The sequence below is a fragment of the Sceloporus undulatus genome, chromosome 4 (assembly GCF_019175285.1).
Source record: "Sceloporus undulatus isolate JIND9_A2432 ecotype Alabama chromosome 4, SceUnd_v1.1, whole genome shotgun sequence".
Lineage (NCBI taxonomy): Eukaryota > Metazoa > Chordata > Lepidosauria > Squamata > Phrynosomatidae > Sceloporus > Sceloporus undulatus.
In genome coordinates this window covers 170,707,135-170,721,025 of record NC_056525.1, presented here as the reverse complement: position 1 = coordinate 170,721,025, position 13,891 = coordinate 170,707,135, and the positions used below count along the sequence as shown (strand labels likewise).

Genomic DNA, 13,891 nt, shown 5'->3' with positions numbered 1-13,891 from the left:
TAATGGGAATATATCTGGACTCAATTTAAACTTGCACTTGTTCCAAGTCTTTAAGAGTCCTGCTGCCAAATGATGGTTTTGTTGTCTTAGTGCATCATCCTTGTCTTTGGTCCAGAAAATATATATCACGGCAGTGTTGAAAATCAAATGCTCTCTCTCCATCTCTCTTCTGAGTATTGTTTTCCCTTTGTTCCAAGAACTGTACATGGACAAGTGTGTGATGCTATACAGACCAGTGCCTAGAGATCATCTTCCTCCCTCTTTAGGTCTCATCAGTATATTTTCTACTATTTGTAGATGATTACAGAGTCAAGTCACACATAGTTCTTTCATCCATATATATTTTGTTCCACTTATGTATTTAACTCTTTGAAGGAAAAGTAGGCTAAAGTGTACTGCTATAAAGCTCCATGCCTTTCTCTTCTTTCTCCTCCTTGACCATCATCTTCACCATGATGATAATGAACAATCAAAATATCAATTAGGGTAGTATGTGTATCTTCAAGACATTTCTGAGTTATGGTGTATCTTCAAGACATTTCTGAGTTATGGTGACCAATAAGGTTTTCTTGGCATGATTTGTTCAGAAAAGGTTTGCCACAGAATGCTCATCAGGGCAGCATTTGCATTATTGTTGTTGTGTGCCTTCAAGTCGTTTCAACTTATGGCAGCCCTAAGGCTATTACTTTACAAACAGAGCACCAAAAACACTAAGAACCAGCCTAGATTTAAATACCCTGTGTGTGAAGGATATTTAGACACACCCTGTGTTGTTGTTTACCTTCAAGTCATTTCTGACTTTCATCACAATAAAACAGATGCCAAGAGAATGTGATATGTTTTATTGATTGGATATGACTCTTGAAGTGTTAAAAAGTTTAAACATCCACACACCCCAGTCTGTTTCCTAGCACCTTTTAAAGGCTTTTTCTCTCCTACTGTACTGCAAACCCTATGGACTATTTCACACCTGATACAAATTTAAATTCATTGGCCTGAGCTCATTTTGAAAACTTTGCCAAGATGAATCAGATTCTGGCTCAGATTTAGCAAGTCAGTGGAGGAGGGGAGATTTTAATATCATAATATAAAGGATTCGGTAATTGAAGACTTTAATTACGTCCACTAAACCTTGGAACCAGGTATGCTATAAACAAATAAGTAAATAAATAACTGTTGCACCATAAAAGACAGGTAAAATAAGTGTGAGCATTTGTATCATGTTGTATTATTTACATTTTTATTTGTCAAGTTATTAGTGGAGTCAGTTCAAATAAATAAAGGGAGAAAATAATAGTCCACATGATGGATACAGAAACATTTGGTATTTTTGTAAAAACAAAACAAAACAGTGAACACAGATGAAGAACAGAAGTCTCATTTGTTTCAGTTGCCATGTACATATAATGATAGGCAAGCCTGGAACATATATAGATGTAGGCTAGCTCACTGTATGCTTCCCACATACCGTGAGCAGCAAGCTACTCATTGGTTGTGATGCATTGCAGTACAGTATTTCCTACAAAGCAGGGCTTGGGAACATCTGACCCTAGTGATGTTGTGACTCCAATAACCTGAGAACCAGTCAGCTTACCCAATGGTCTAGGGTGATGAGGACTGCAGTCCAACAACATCTGAAGGGTCACACAGCTCCTCCAGAGTTGCTATAAATGCTTTCAGTTGCTGTGATATACATGAACTAATAGTAAGACTGCACAGTGAGCTTGCACCATACGCGGGTTTCACTTCTGCGCCTTTCAGCATACGCTGAAACCACAAGACAATATAATGAATGGTGCACACGCCCACGCACCCCATTGTTTCCAATGGGCCGTGAGCATACATGACTTTCCTCTTACGCGGGGGGAGGGGGGCAGGACGGATCCCATGCATAAGGGAAGGGAGCATTGTACTATTTATCTGAGCAACCTGCTCAGTAATATTTAAGTGTAACTGGCCTTTCATCTTCAACCATATTATGTGCTTGCTTTAGTATCTTCAGCAGTTTTTGTCATCTAATTAAAAGAAGATAGGTTTTTGAAAGCTCCTTCTGGTTTTCCAAGTGTATCTATAGCTATCTGGTAAAACTATCCAGCCCCAATAACACTGAAATGGTTGTAAAAGTAAACAGAAAAAAGTAGCAACAAAAATAAAAACTGCAGCTCTCCTCCCCTATCTAGATATGTAAATCTATCATTTAAAATTTGGAGACATCCTGGAGAACAACCTTCAAGTTGTTACTGCTTTTTCCCCTTCCATACAAAAAAAGATTCCCAACAAAACAGCTTGTGATTTAAGTGAAATCTGAAGCTAAGAGGGATTTCACATGAGAATGGAAAAATTCCTACTTGTGAAACTAGAAACACCACACAACTTGCAATGGAGACCAACATGGGTACAGACTGACAAAATGTATTTCACCCTCTGTGCTAAGTGAAACACACATGGTGTTGGAAGTGACAATCTCCATTTAAACTCCAAGATGTTTCTCTGATAGGAAGACTTCCCTGTTGGAATATGTCCCATTTGTATTAGCTTAACACCACCAGCCTATGCATGTTTGCACAGTTTCACAAAGACCTTCCACATCTTTAATGGGATATATACTACTATTTCTCCAAACAGAGACTTTGTGGAATATCTCTTAAAAAGCCAGCAGGGCTGGAACCATAGCAAAATTGGGATTAGACTTTCTCACCAACACTAAATTTAAAAAAAAACAAAAAAACAGCGAGTGCAACACAAATGTTGTGGGCACAAGATATCCTTTAGGATTTTATAAACACAGGTGGGACTTAAAGGTTCCCCCCCTCCCCAGTTGTTTAAATAAAACCCCAGTGTTATCAAGAGCATTGTCATTATATGAATTCCACAAAGCAAACTTTTGTCATGGGGAGGACAGAGAGATGAGGCCAAACCTCCTAAACCCAATGGGCCTTATTTAATTTCAAGCATTTCTTTCAATCACATGGATCTACAAGAAGGCTGTAGTGAAAATCTTATCAATAAATCGGGGTTTCATTTGTGACATTTTCAGACCGAGAGCCTAAGGGCCACTCCTCACAAAAGCCTAAATCAAACAGCTAGTCCCAATTACAGTAGACTCATTAAAGTACATAAGAGGTGATTTACCAAGTGTCCATCAACTTCACAAGTCTATTCTTTTTGGGATTGGCAATTAGATATAGGTCATTACTTTTTCAGGCATATAATTCCAAATTTGTTGCTGTGTATTACACGAAACAGGATGATTTGCTACATTCACTAAATATTCCAGCATACCTTAACTAACCCAAAATGAAAATACATTTCCACAGAAAGACTACAGCAACCGTTCTGGGTGTTTGCTAAAATTTCAGGAAAAGGTGGGAGCAGAGAGAGGATATAAGCCATTTATGAGTTCCTAAGAACAGCATCTTCAAATCACTCAGAACCACTCAGCCTTAAAAAAATAAAATAAAACCTAACAAAAAATGTCCACAGATAATTCAAGATAATTCGTATTCAAGACTCTGCCAGATCATTCAAAGGTTGCAGCTCAGGTTGGCTTGTAGAAAAGCTTGCAGCTTTGACCTGCTTTTAACCATTAAGAAACTTTTCTGTAGTCCTTCCTGAACCGCAGTGTGAGGCAGGGAGCTGAACCAGAAAAAAGCCAAGAGAACTCACCAAGATGCACCCTGGAGTCCAGAAAGAAGTCAGTCATACAATAAACCTGGAGGTATAATCATAACTTCTCATCTACCACCAGTACAGTGGCTTCTTCTATGACAGTGTCAGTTGCTATTATGATGCTATGATTAATACTACTTTTGCCATAAACTGAGCAGTGATTGCTCATCATTAGAAGACAAAGGAGAAGAATTTGCTAACTGCATCACCTTAAATGAGGAATACCAAATATAAGGTCCCAGCCACACCATTTAGCAATATGGTGAGACTACATTTAAAAAAAGATATCACCCAAGCTTTGTCAGAGTTCTACAACTAGCTTTAACAATTTTTTGGTGCAAAGAAAGTAAACAAGAAAAGTGGGTGGGAGAGGACCCACTTTAAAGCCAATGAATTTACTCCTTTAAAAATTGCACTGGATGAAGTTTGTAACAGACTTATCTCCTTTCTGTTAAAGAAAACAGAAAGGATTGATGAAACACTCTGACAGGAGTCTAGCAGGTTGTTTAGTGTTTGTTTTTCTTAAAGCCTCTAAAATTCATATGTTGAAACAAAAATACCAGCTTCATTATCTGTTTAAGTCAATTCTTAAAACCTTCACATGAGCCTAAAACTGATTTTATCCTACAGGAGAGGCACCCTTTTGAACCATTCCCCAAAGCAGAAAGAACATTACTGCATTCCTCAGTAAGGCTGAAGGAATACAGGTTATTATATATAAAATATATAAATGAAGGTGTACGCTAGATGCCAACTGCAACAACTTGCAGTTTGTGATGAAAGCCATCCATTGTCATTTCAGTTCTGAAAATCTGACCCCATTTGGACTCATGCAAAGGTAAACCAGATCATCAAGGAGAAGACAGGGAGCACTTTCCTGCAAAGTCCACCCACAAAGTATAGCAGGAATTTCCTTTGGCTAACTTTCTTTTAGCTAGTCCCATCTTCTTCTCCATTAAAACTTTGTCCGAACCTCTTCTGAAGTAACTTGGTTTTTCTTGTTCAATATGTCAGTAGAACCCAAGCCACATAATTACAAAAGCATTGTCCACCTGAGGATTATCTCATAATCTCATTTTAATCATCTTCGACAGGGACCCTTCGCTGACGTGCCGATTTCTGCCGACTCCTTTGTGGAGTAGTTGGTGCATCCTGTTCCGTTTCTGGCTCAGTGACTTCATGATCTCCCTGTTGGGATCCTGTGTCTCCTATTAGCTCTCGTAGGAACTTGAACTTGGATAAGAAGAGCTGCCACACCACGTACCAACCTAGAGAAGATGCCAACAAAGAAAAGTTACCCTATGAACTATAGGTTAACAGCCCTATATCTACAGAAACTCAGAGCCTCTAAATCAAGGTGAGACTGTTCACAAAGACTTAAGTTTGGATATATTTTCTGAAATATATTATGTCTTAATGCACATTAATACTGCATATAGTCAGACCTCCTTACCCATGGATCCTTCATCCATGGATTCAACTATCCACGTCTTGAAAGTATTTATATAAATATCAAAAAGCAAATCTTGATTTTGCCGTTTTATACAAGGACACCTTTTTACTACACCACTGTATTTAATGGGACTTGTGCATCCATGGATTTAGTGTCCACAGGAATCCTGGAACCAAACCCCAGCCTGTTGTATGATGTAAATGGAAAGATTCTTCAGTCCTGATAACAACTGGGTTCTGTGATCTACTCTGCTTAATGAATAAAGCTTTTCGGAATCTACTAAGGGTTGTGTTCCTGGAGCGGAGTTAGCCTGTACATTACAGATAGAGAGCAGAACTGTAGTTCAGGGGGCATAGCAGACCTTTCAAGCACCAAACTACATATTCCAGGTTTCTGTACGATAGAACCATGGTACTTAAAGTACTACCACACTATTATAACTGTATAGTCTAGGTACAGTACATTCATCTTAGTTAGAACTGGCAAGTTGGCAACCTTTTTCCACCAAAAAGCCATTCTGATCTATCTATTTGATTGCAGTATTGTTTTAAACTTTGTCCTCATACACATGTATGTTCTAATTTACTGTTGCCTAGACTGGGAAAGATTTGTTTATTTTATCTTAGAAAATATTAGCTACATCTTCCAACATTTTGAAAGGCCACTAGGATAGCTCTCAGGGTCAAAACACAAAAATACAGTGAAAATAATGTGATAGAAACAAGGACAATGCATCAATTAATCCATTAAAATAGAAGAAGAGAGGGCATAGATGGGATCTTTTTGAAAATATGCCAGAAGGCTAAAATCAGAGCTCAGAAAAGTTAGTTTTTGAAGTACGGATTCCAGACAAATATTTCCAAGCTCTGATTAAAACAAATTAAAAGTCAACACAGAATGATTTAGCTTGTGCAGTCTTTCTAAAACCCAGGAGAGAAAGTCAGTGGAAGCTTTTTCATGAAAGGGTTCCACAGACTGGGTGCCAACATTAAGAAGGCCCACTCTTGTGTTCGCCTCTTGTACTCCAGAGCTGTGGAACATGGATGAGGGTCTTAGATGTTGTAATGAGGGAGCAGGTTAATGCAGGAAGTGGTGGTCCTAAGCCATTTAGGGATCTATAGATAACTAAGGTATCTTCCTGGCATCGTGTGGGTTTGATACTGATGATTTTGCTTATGATATGGATGAAACTGATTGATAGCATCAGCAGTCTTTAACATTTGTTCCGTACCAAATTCTATGCAAAATGGGGAAAGCAAGTGGAGAGGGAAAATGAGAAAGAAGAAGAAAAGAAAAGGGGAAGAGTGGAAGAAAATGTACAAATCATAGATTCAAAGTGTAAAACATACAAATTATATAAAATATAAATTAAAAGCCAGTTATACAGTATATCTGTCAGTGAAAAGGGGAGTCTTACAGTAAGCAAAGGTGAAGGATAGCTCTTCAGTGACTTCAGAAGCTTTCAACCACATGCTGACATTACTTTTTGTGGCTTTACAATCCCTTCAATTTTCTCCGTTTAATTTCATCTCGTTGTTCTTGTTGTTTACCTTCAAGTTGTTTCTGACTTATGCCAACCCTAAGGTGAACCCATCATGGGGTTTTCTTGGCAAGATTTATTAAGAGGAGTTTTGCTTTTGTCTTCCTCTGAGGCTGAGAGAGTATGACTTGCCTAAGGTCACCCAATGGGTTTCCATGGCTGAGCAGAGATTTGAACCTTGTTCCCCAGAGTTGTAGTCAATGCTCAGATCACTACACCATGCAGGCTCTTTCATCTCTCTGCTGCTGCATAAATAATGATGTCACCGTCCTTTTATTTCAAGAAAGAGAATATTTCATCTATATGAGACACTATTGAACGTTCAAAGCATTTTTGGATAATAGTGGGAAGATGGCAGACGTCTCCTGCTCTGTACAAAATCACTGTAAGACATCATCCCTAACATATTTCCTGAAGTAACAGAGTCAATAAAAACCCTCAACAAATCCACTTCTTCTCAAAGAACAGGTGCATTGTACTGCAGCTGCCAAATGCCTTCAGGGGCATAAGCAGTGCCTTTTTCTGAAGGCCGCTCTTGGCAAAGGAAGAGTTCAAAACACCTCTTCTCAGCATTTACGGATGAGCAGCTGTATCAGTCTTGGTCCCCGGAGGATTTGAATAATGTGGGGTGAATGAGAAAAAGCACACTGACAAGCCTCTTCTTTGGGGTTTTAGTTTTATACGTAAGTTCACAAAACATTTACTGGTAACTAATAGCCTGCAAAACATTTAACTCGCATGCTAAGAATCAGCACTTGAATGCTACATGCAGACTTCCACAACTAGCATGAAAATACAGGCTTTTAGGGTGAATCCACACTGCACAATTAGAGCAGTGTGATGCCATTTTAACTGCCATGCTCCCATCCAAAGGAAACCTGGGTTTTCTGGTCTAGTCTGAGGTAATTATCATTTCCAGCATCTCAAGGAATGGGTGCAGTGTGTGCACAAGTTTTAAATGTGCAAAAGAACTGCAGAGACCTGGGTCTCCAGGTTCAAAGCCGAGTCCCAAACTGCGAATCTGCATCTTCAGGGGAAATGTAACCCCATCTAACACAGGCTGGATCCTTATTCCCTGATCTGCCTTCCGATTGACCAGAAGCACCTCTGTCTTGTCTGGATTAAGTTTGTTTGCCCTCATCCAGTGCATTACTGATGACAGACACTGGTTTAGGACCAGGACAGCCTCCTTGGATTGAGATGGAAAAGTGTAGTAGAGTATTTTTAAACAACCCTGGTGGTTGTCCTCAAGGAGTGGTGTTGGGTGCCTTCAAGTAATTAGTGACTTATGATGACCCTATGGCAAACCTAGCACAGGGTTTTCTTGGGAAAATATGTTCAGAGGAGGTTTGCCTTTGTTTCTGTGAGGCTGAGAGCACGAGACTCCTCCAGGATCAACTAGTGGGTTTCCATGGCCAAGTGGAAATTTGAACCCTGGTTTCCAGCATTGTAGTCCAGTGCCCAAACCACTGCATCATACTGCCTCTCAAAGAATAGCACGCTGGCATTGTCTATACCAGTGATGTATTTAACAACTTGCCCACTTGACATATAGGATCAGGATTTCCATGTGGGCAAATAAGCAGGCGGACAGAAGGAGGGACAGACCTCTCTATTCCTCAGCCTGGTTGCTGTGAGAGCTGTCTCTCCTCAGCCAGCATGGAAGTGCATCGAGTTGGCAGAGAAAGGGTGCCTTGGTCCATCCATCCTGTGTTGGCCTTCCAGGGTCCCAAGATGCTATGCAGAGGCAAAGGATCCCAAGTACAAAAGCCAGCTGGACCTGTGATTGAAACTTCCTCCAGAGCCTTCAATGGACTCAGGTTACCCTTCTTACCAGATGGCAGCAGAACCATACTTCAGTGCTGGGGGTGGCATTCTCTAGCACACCTAAAGCAGCAGACTAGTTTGGGGGGGGGGCAGTAGAGGCTGTGCCGCATACATACTTCTGTTCTCCAGGCTGCTCTGCCACATGTGCTGCTTGAGGCAGTCATCTCCCTCTGCCTAATGGCAGGGCTGGCCCTGCAGCTTGCTTGGTAGAAATCAACTTTTTTGGTACTAATGTAAGGGTGTCTCCATAAAACACAGTTAGAACACTTTGATACCACTTTAACTGTCATTCTTACACCTTGTGAAATTCAGGGATCTGCAGTTTGCTGGCAGGATTTTCTGCTCCAGGGAGCTCTAGTGTTGTAGATCAAGGTAGTAGAGGTGTTTAAAACAGAAAGCTTTTAAAGAACATCCTGAACATTAAAGAACATTAAATGTATGCTTTTTTGAAGTGCTTTTATCATTTTACATTGTATTCTATTTTTAAACAATTGATCGGTTTTAACACTGTAATGATTAAATTCCATTTTAATTGTCACTTTTGTAAGTTTTTTTAATTGTATTGTGTTTTTAGACTGTAAGCCGCCTTGAGTCCCAATTTTGAGAGGAAAGCAGGGTGCAAATAAATATAACAAGAACAATGACTAGGGGATTCTGGGAGTTGTAGTACAAGGAAGCAATTTTTCTAAGCTCTGGTTTAGAAGTTCTTGATCAAACATGCTGCAGAAATAATCCAGTTTGAGGCAGCTTTAACAGCCCTGGCTCAGTGTGAGGGAATCCTGGGAATTGTATTTTGTTGTGGCCCAGAGCTCTGACAGAGAGAGAAGGCTATGTCTCTCTATTCCTCAGCCTGGTTGTCTCACAAAATATAGTTCCCAGGATTTCCTCGCACTGAGCCAGGGCAGTTAAAGATGCCACAAAATAGGTACTTTGTAGAAGGGTACATGGAAGCCCTGCTCCCAACATGCTTAGGTATGTAAATTAAAAACAATGGCATAAAGGTCTGAAAAAAGGTTCTCAACAAGTTTGGCAGAAAGTACTCAAAGACCTTGGCACTATCTCCTGATAGCTCTGATGTATCAGGGCTTGTGTACTGGTAAATGCTTGCATAGGGCTCATCTCTAGGCTGTATTTCACCGAAGTGTGAGAGAGAACACTTGCAGGACTCATGCCCTGCCCTAACCTGGATGGTCCCAACCCACCATATGGTTTTCTCCCTCCCACCATTCTTACAACAACAGGATGAGACAGGCCAGGCTCAGAGATAGTGGTTGTCTCAAGATCACCTGGTGAATTTCATGACATTGGGAACTAGAAGCTGGTTCAGGTCTCTTACTATAGATGATGATGATGATGATGATGATAGCAGCTTTATTTTTACCCTGCCTCTGTCTGTCAAAAGACAATCGAGGGGGCTTACTATTTAAAAAATTACAATATCCCATATCCCAATTATTCCCTCCCTCCCCTAAAACATCAATTAAACACTATACAGGTAGAGGCTTCCTTATCAAGAATTCCAAAATCCAAAATATTCCAAAATCAATAATTGTCCACATGAGTGGCTTGGATATTGACGCCATTCCTTTCTATGGTTCAATGTACACAAAATTTGGTTCATGCACAAAATTATCTAAAATACTTTTGGTCCCAAGCATTCTGGATAAGGAAGACTCAACCTGTGCCATCTGTTTCTTTCTTCTCCTCAGATGCAGATATTCCCACACAGAGTTAAGAGTTAACAAGTTAAAAATAACATAGTTATCTGTAAGTAGTTATTATTTCAGATAACAAGGATGTAATGGTGTTGCATTTTCAAAAAATAACATACTGTTCAGGAGCAAAGCTACTCTATGGGTGAAACTTTCCAAAGTTTATTTTAAAAGATTTTCTTTACAGCATTCTCAGAGGCATTTTAAGAGGAATTCTTCAGTCCTTTTAGCTGGTGATGCCAAGAAACCATCTGCAAGTGAACGATGTGCTCTGCCACAGAACTTTGGCCCAGCAATATAGACATTCATCCCACTATCAGCCAAGTTAGACAGTTTTTTTCAGCACTACAGATGTCTGCCTAACCTGTTTGACTAGAGAGAAATAGGAGAGGAAAATAGACGAGTGCATGATGTTCTGGAGGACAGGACTCGGAGCAATGAATTCTGATTATAACAAAAGGAAGTTTCAACTGGACATTGGGAAGACCCTCCTGAAAGCAAGAGCTATTCAACAGTGGAACAGACTAACTTGGAAAGTGGTGGGTTTTACCATTGTTAGAGTTTCTGAAGAGGTCAGATGGTCACCTCTTGGGGATTCCTACAATGGCAAGGGATTGGGCCAGATAAATAAATAAATAGGCTGCATCCACACAGCAGAAATAATCCAGGTTGACACCACATTAATTACCATGGATCAATGCTATGGAATTCTGGGAATTCTAGAAACTACAATTTCCAGAATCCCATAGCATTGAGACATGCCAATTAGAGTGCAGCACAGATGCAGCCTATTTATTTATTTAATTTCATCTTTATGCTGCCTTTCTCCTAAAAAGGGACCCAAGCTTATGAATGCCATTGGGCAAATGATACCATCTATCTCAGTATCCAGAGACTCTATTTTCTGCTTCCAGCCCAAATCTATGCTCAGTGAGCAGTAGACTAGTTCCATCAGCAGAACTGCTTGCATTAAATATTTACGCACAGCAGTACTTAGACACTACCCGGAACTTGCTTTTATTTAATGACAATGTCCAAAAAGAGTCAGTCTTCATGGCTGCTGTTTGGGAATTAAAAACTACTGTTTGAACAGGGTGCCGATGGCATACTTAGAGGCTGAATAGGCTGTCTCTTTCAATGCTAGATTGGCGCTGCAGGAACTACATGCTGTGGCCCCAATCTGGCCTTTCTGCAGCACAAAAAGGAGCCACAAAAAGCAGCTCCTTTCTGTGCCGCGGAAAGGCCACCATAGCCATTGATGCAGCAGCTTTTCTACACTCCTTTGGCGCTGCGTCATCAGGATGCAGCGCCACAGAAACGCCATGATGCTGCCCACTGTGTGGTGGGGTGCATGGCATCATGCTGGCATGGGGGTGGAGTCAGGGCATGCATCTTGTGGACACAATGCCCCCACTCTGCCCCAATGTCGGCCTTTATGGCCAGTCTGTTGAGCCCCTTACTCTACATCACAAACAAACCTTCTGATCAGCTTGGCTCCTCTGGAAATAAATCCAGATAAACATCTCTGTTATTATCTTAATTTTCTGTCAGTTTCCACCGCAGCCTTATCTTTCTTCACTCCCTAGAGCTAGCATAATGAAGACAGCATGGAAGAAGCAGTTTGATCATCAGTGCATTAATCTTGATTCGTTTCCATTTCCTGCCCAAGGAAAGCAAAAGCTGTTTAGCTGACATGTGAGATTTTATTAGCTAAAGATGAAGAAAGGAACAGGAAGGCAGCCTGAGGAGTGTGATTGAGAACAGTGATGGGTTTCTCATAGGTACTGCCCTCTCCTGACTGTTTGCAAGGCAGCAGCATTTCAATTGAGTGATTCGCTTTTCAGCTTGAGATTAATGGAAAGAAGGAACTGGATCATTTATCTCCCACATCACACGAAATCCATTCTCAAGAATCTAAGGATTTCCTAACCATCCGCCCGCTGCAATAAAGCACAGGTGTACAATGCATCCATTCATGGCCTTCTTGTCATAACATTCATCCTCTTGTCATAATATTTCTCATAACAGTATTCAGTAATCCAACTGGATTAGCTAAATAATAATAATAATAGTAATAGCCAGCGTGGCACAGTTTGAATATTGGACTACAATTCTGGACATCAGGGTTCAATTCCCCAGCATAAAAACCCCTCAGATTAATTGATTCCCAGGTTGACTATGAAATCCACTGGGTGACTGGGCATGTCACACTCTCTCAGCCTCAGAGGATGGCAATGGCAAACCCCCTCTGAAGAAAGTTGCCAAGAAAACTCCATGATAGGTTAACCTTAGGGTCACCCTAGGTTTTAAAAAAATGACTTGGAGGCACAACAACAATAATAATATAAAATCACAGCTTAAAATCACATCTAGCATCAAGAAGAGAAGTGGAGAAAAAGTTAGTGTAGTGGCACAGCTAGTGTCCTGGGCCAGGACACAGGAGGCTTGGATTCAAATCTTTCCGCAGTCATAAAGCTCACAGAGTGACCTCGAAACAACACCATTCTCTTTCAGCTTAACCTACCTGAAAACAAATCTTGCTTTGAGGCAAAACTGGGGAAGTGAGTCATTTACAAGCACCAGAAAGACAGGATATGCATGTAATCAGTAAATAAAGTAGGCAATGCATCATGACTGTCAGTATTATTACTGTATCTGCGGAACTAGGCTCAAGTCTACGAACACTCATGCTAATAACTTCCAAGATTTCAGTTAGTCTCAAAGGTCCTGCAGGATTATTATATTATATATTATATTTATATCCTACTTTTTCTCCAAAATTGGGACTAAAAGTGGCTTACAATCAGTTTGAGCATTGGACTATGACCCTGGAAACCAGGGTTCGATTCCCATCTCGGACATGAAACTCACTGAATGAACCTGGGCGAGTCACATTCTCTCAGCCTCAGAGGAAGGCAAGGGCAAACCTCATATGAACAAACCTTGCAAAGAAAACCCCATGATAGGGTCACTTAAGGTTCGCCATGAGTTGGAAATCACTTGAAGGCACACAACACACACAATTAAAAACATACAAAAGTGACAATTAAAATTAAACTACTATATAAAAAATAAAGAGAGAGATCATACTGAATTTCTAGACTACTGGAAATCATTACTGTTTTGGGAGCTAGAAGACTGAAAGGGGAATGACAAAATAATAATTTTGGGTTTTAGCTATTTTAAAAAAATCTTGCATGTGTTTATTGTGATTTTATATTATGTTTAGATTATTTTAATTGTCTTGAATGTTACTGAGATTTTTTCAAATGTTTTTATCTGTGAGCTGCCTTGAGAAAGGCAGCATATAAATGAAATTTTTAAAAAATGAAATGTATTTATTTCATTTTTAAAAAATTTCATTTATATGCCACCTTTCTCAAGGCAGCTCACAGATAAAAACATTTATCTTGTATTTAAATCCATAAATTAAATAATAAGTTCATGCTATCAAATTCTAGATTTCAGTTAGTCTCAAAGTTCCTGCAAGATTATTATATTATATATTGCATTATATACAGTATATCCCACTTTTCATACAAGATCATACAAGCTGCCCTGGAAGCGAAATATAGGACTTACCACAAAGCATGAAGAGGAGGACACAGGCCAAGAGTGACAACAACATCATAACAAAATAATAATAATAATAATAATAATAATAATAATAATAATAATAATAATAATAAT

At 39.8% G+C, this 13,891-nt stretch overlaps 1 protein-coding gene across 1 annotated transcript; it reads right to left on the bottom strand.

Annotated features, from left to right (window-relative positions):
• Window positions 1-904: 904 nt before the first annotated feature.
• SMIM13 (small integral membrane protein 13) lies at window positions 905-13,832 on the bottom strand. Its single transcript, XM_042465901.1, has 2 exons — window positions 13,784-13,832; window positions 905-4,937 (listed from the first exon to the last, which is right to left on the bottom strand). Exons 1-2 carry the CDS (start codon window positions 13,830-13,832, stop codon window positions 4,747-4,749), a joined length of 240 nt encoding a protein of 79 aa, XP_042321835.1. The 3' UTR covers window positions 905-4,746.
• Window positions 13,833-13,891: the final 59 nt, after the last annotated feature.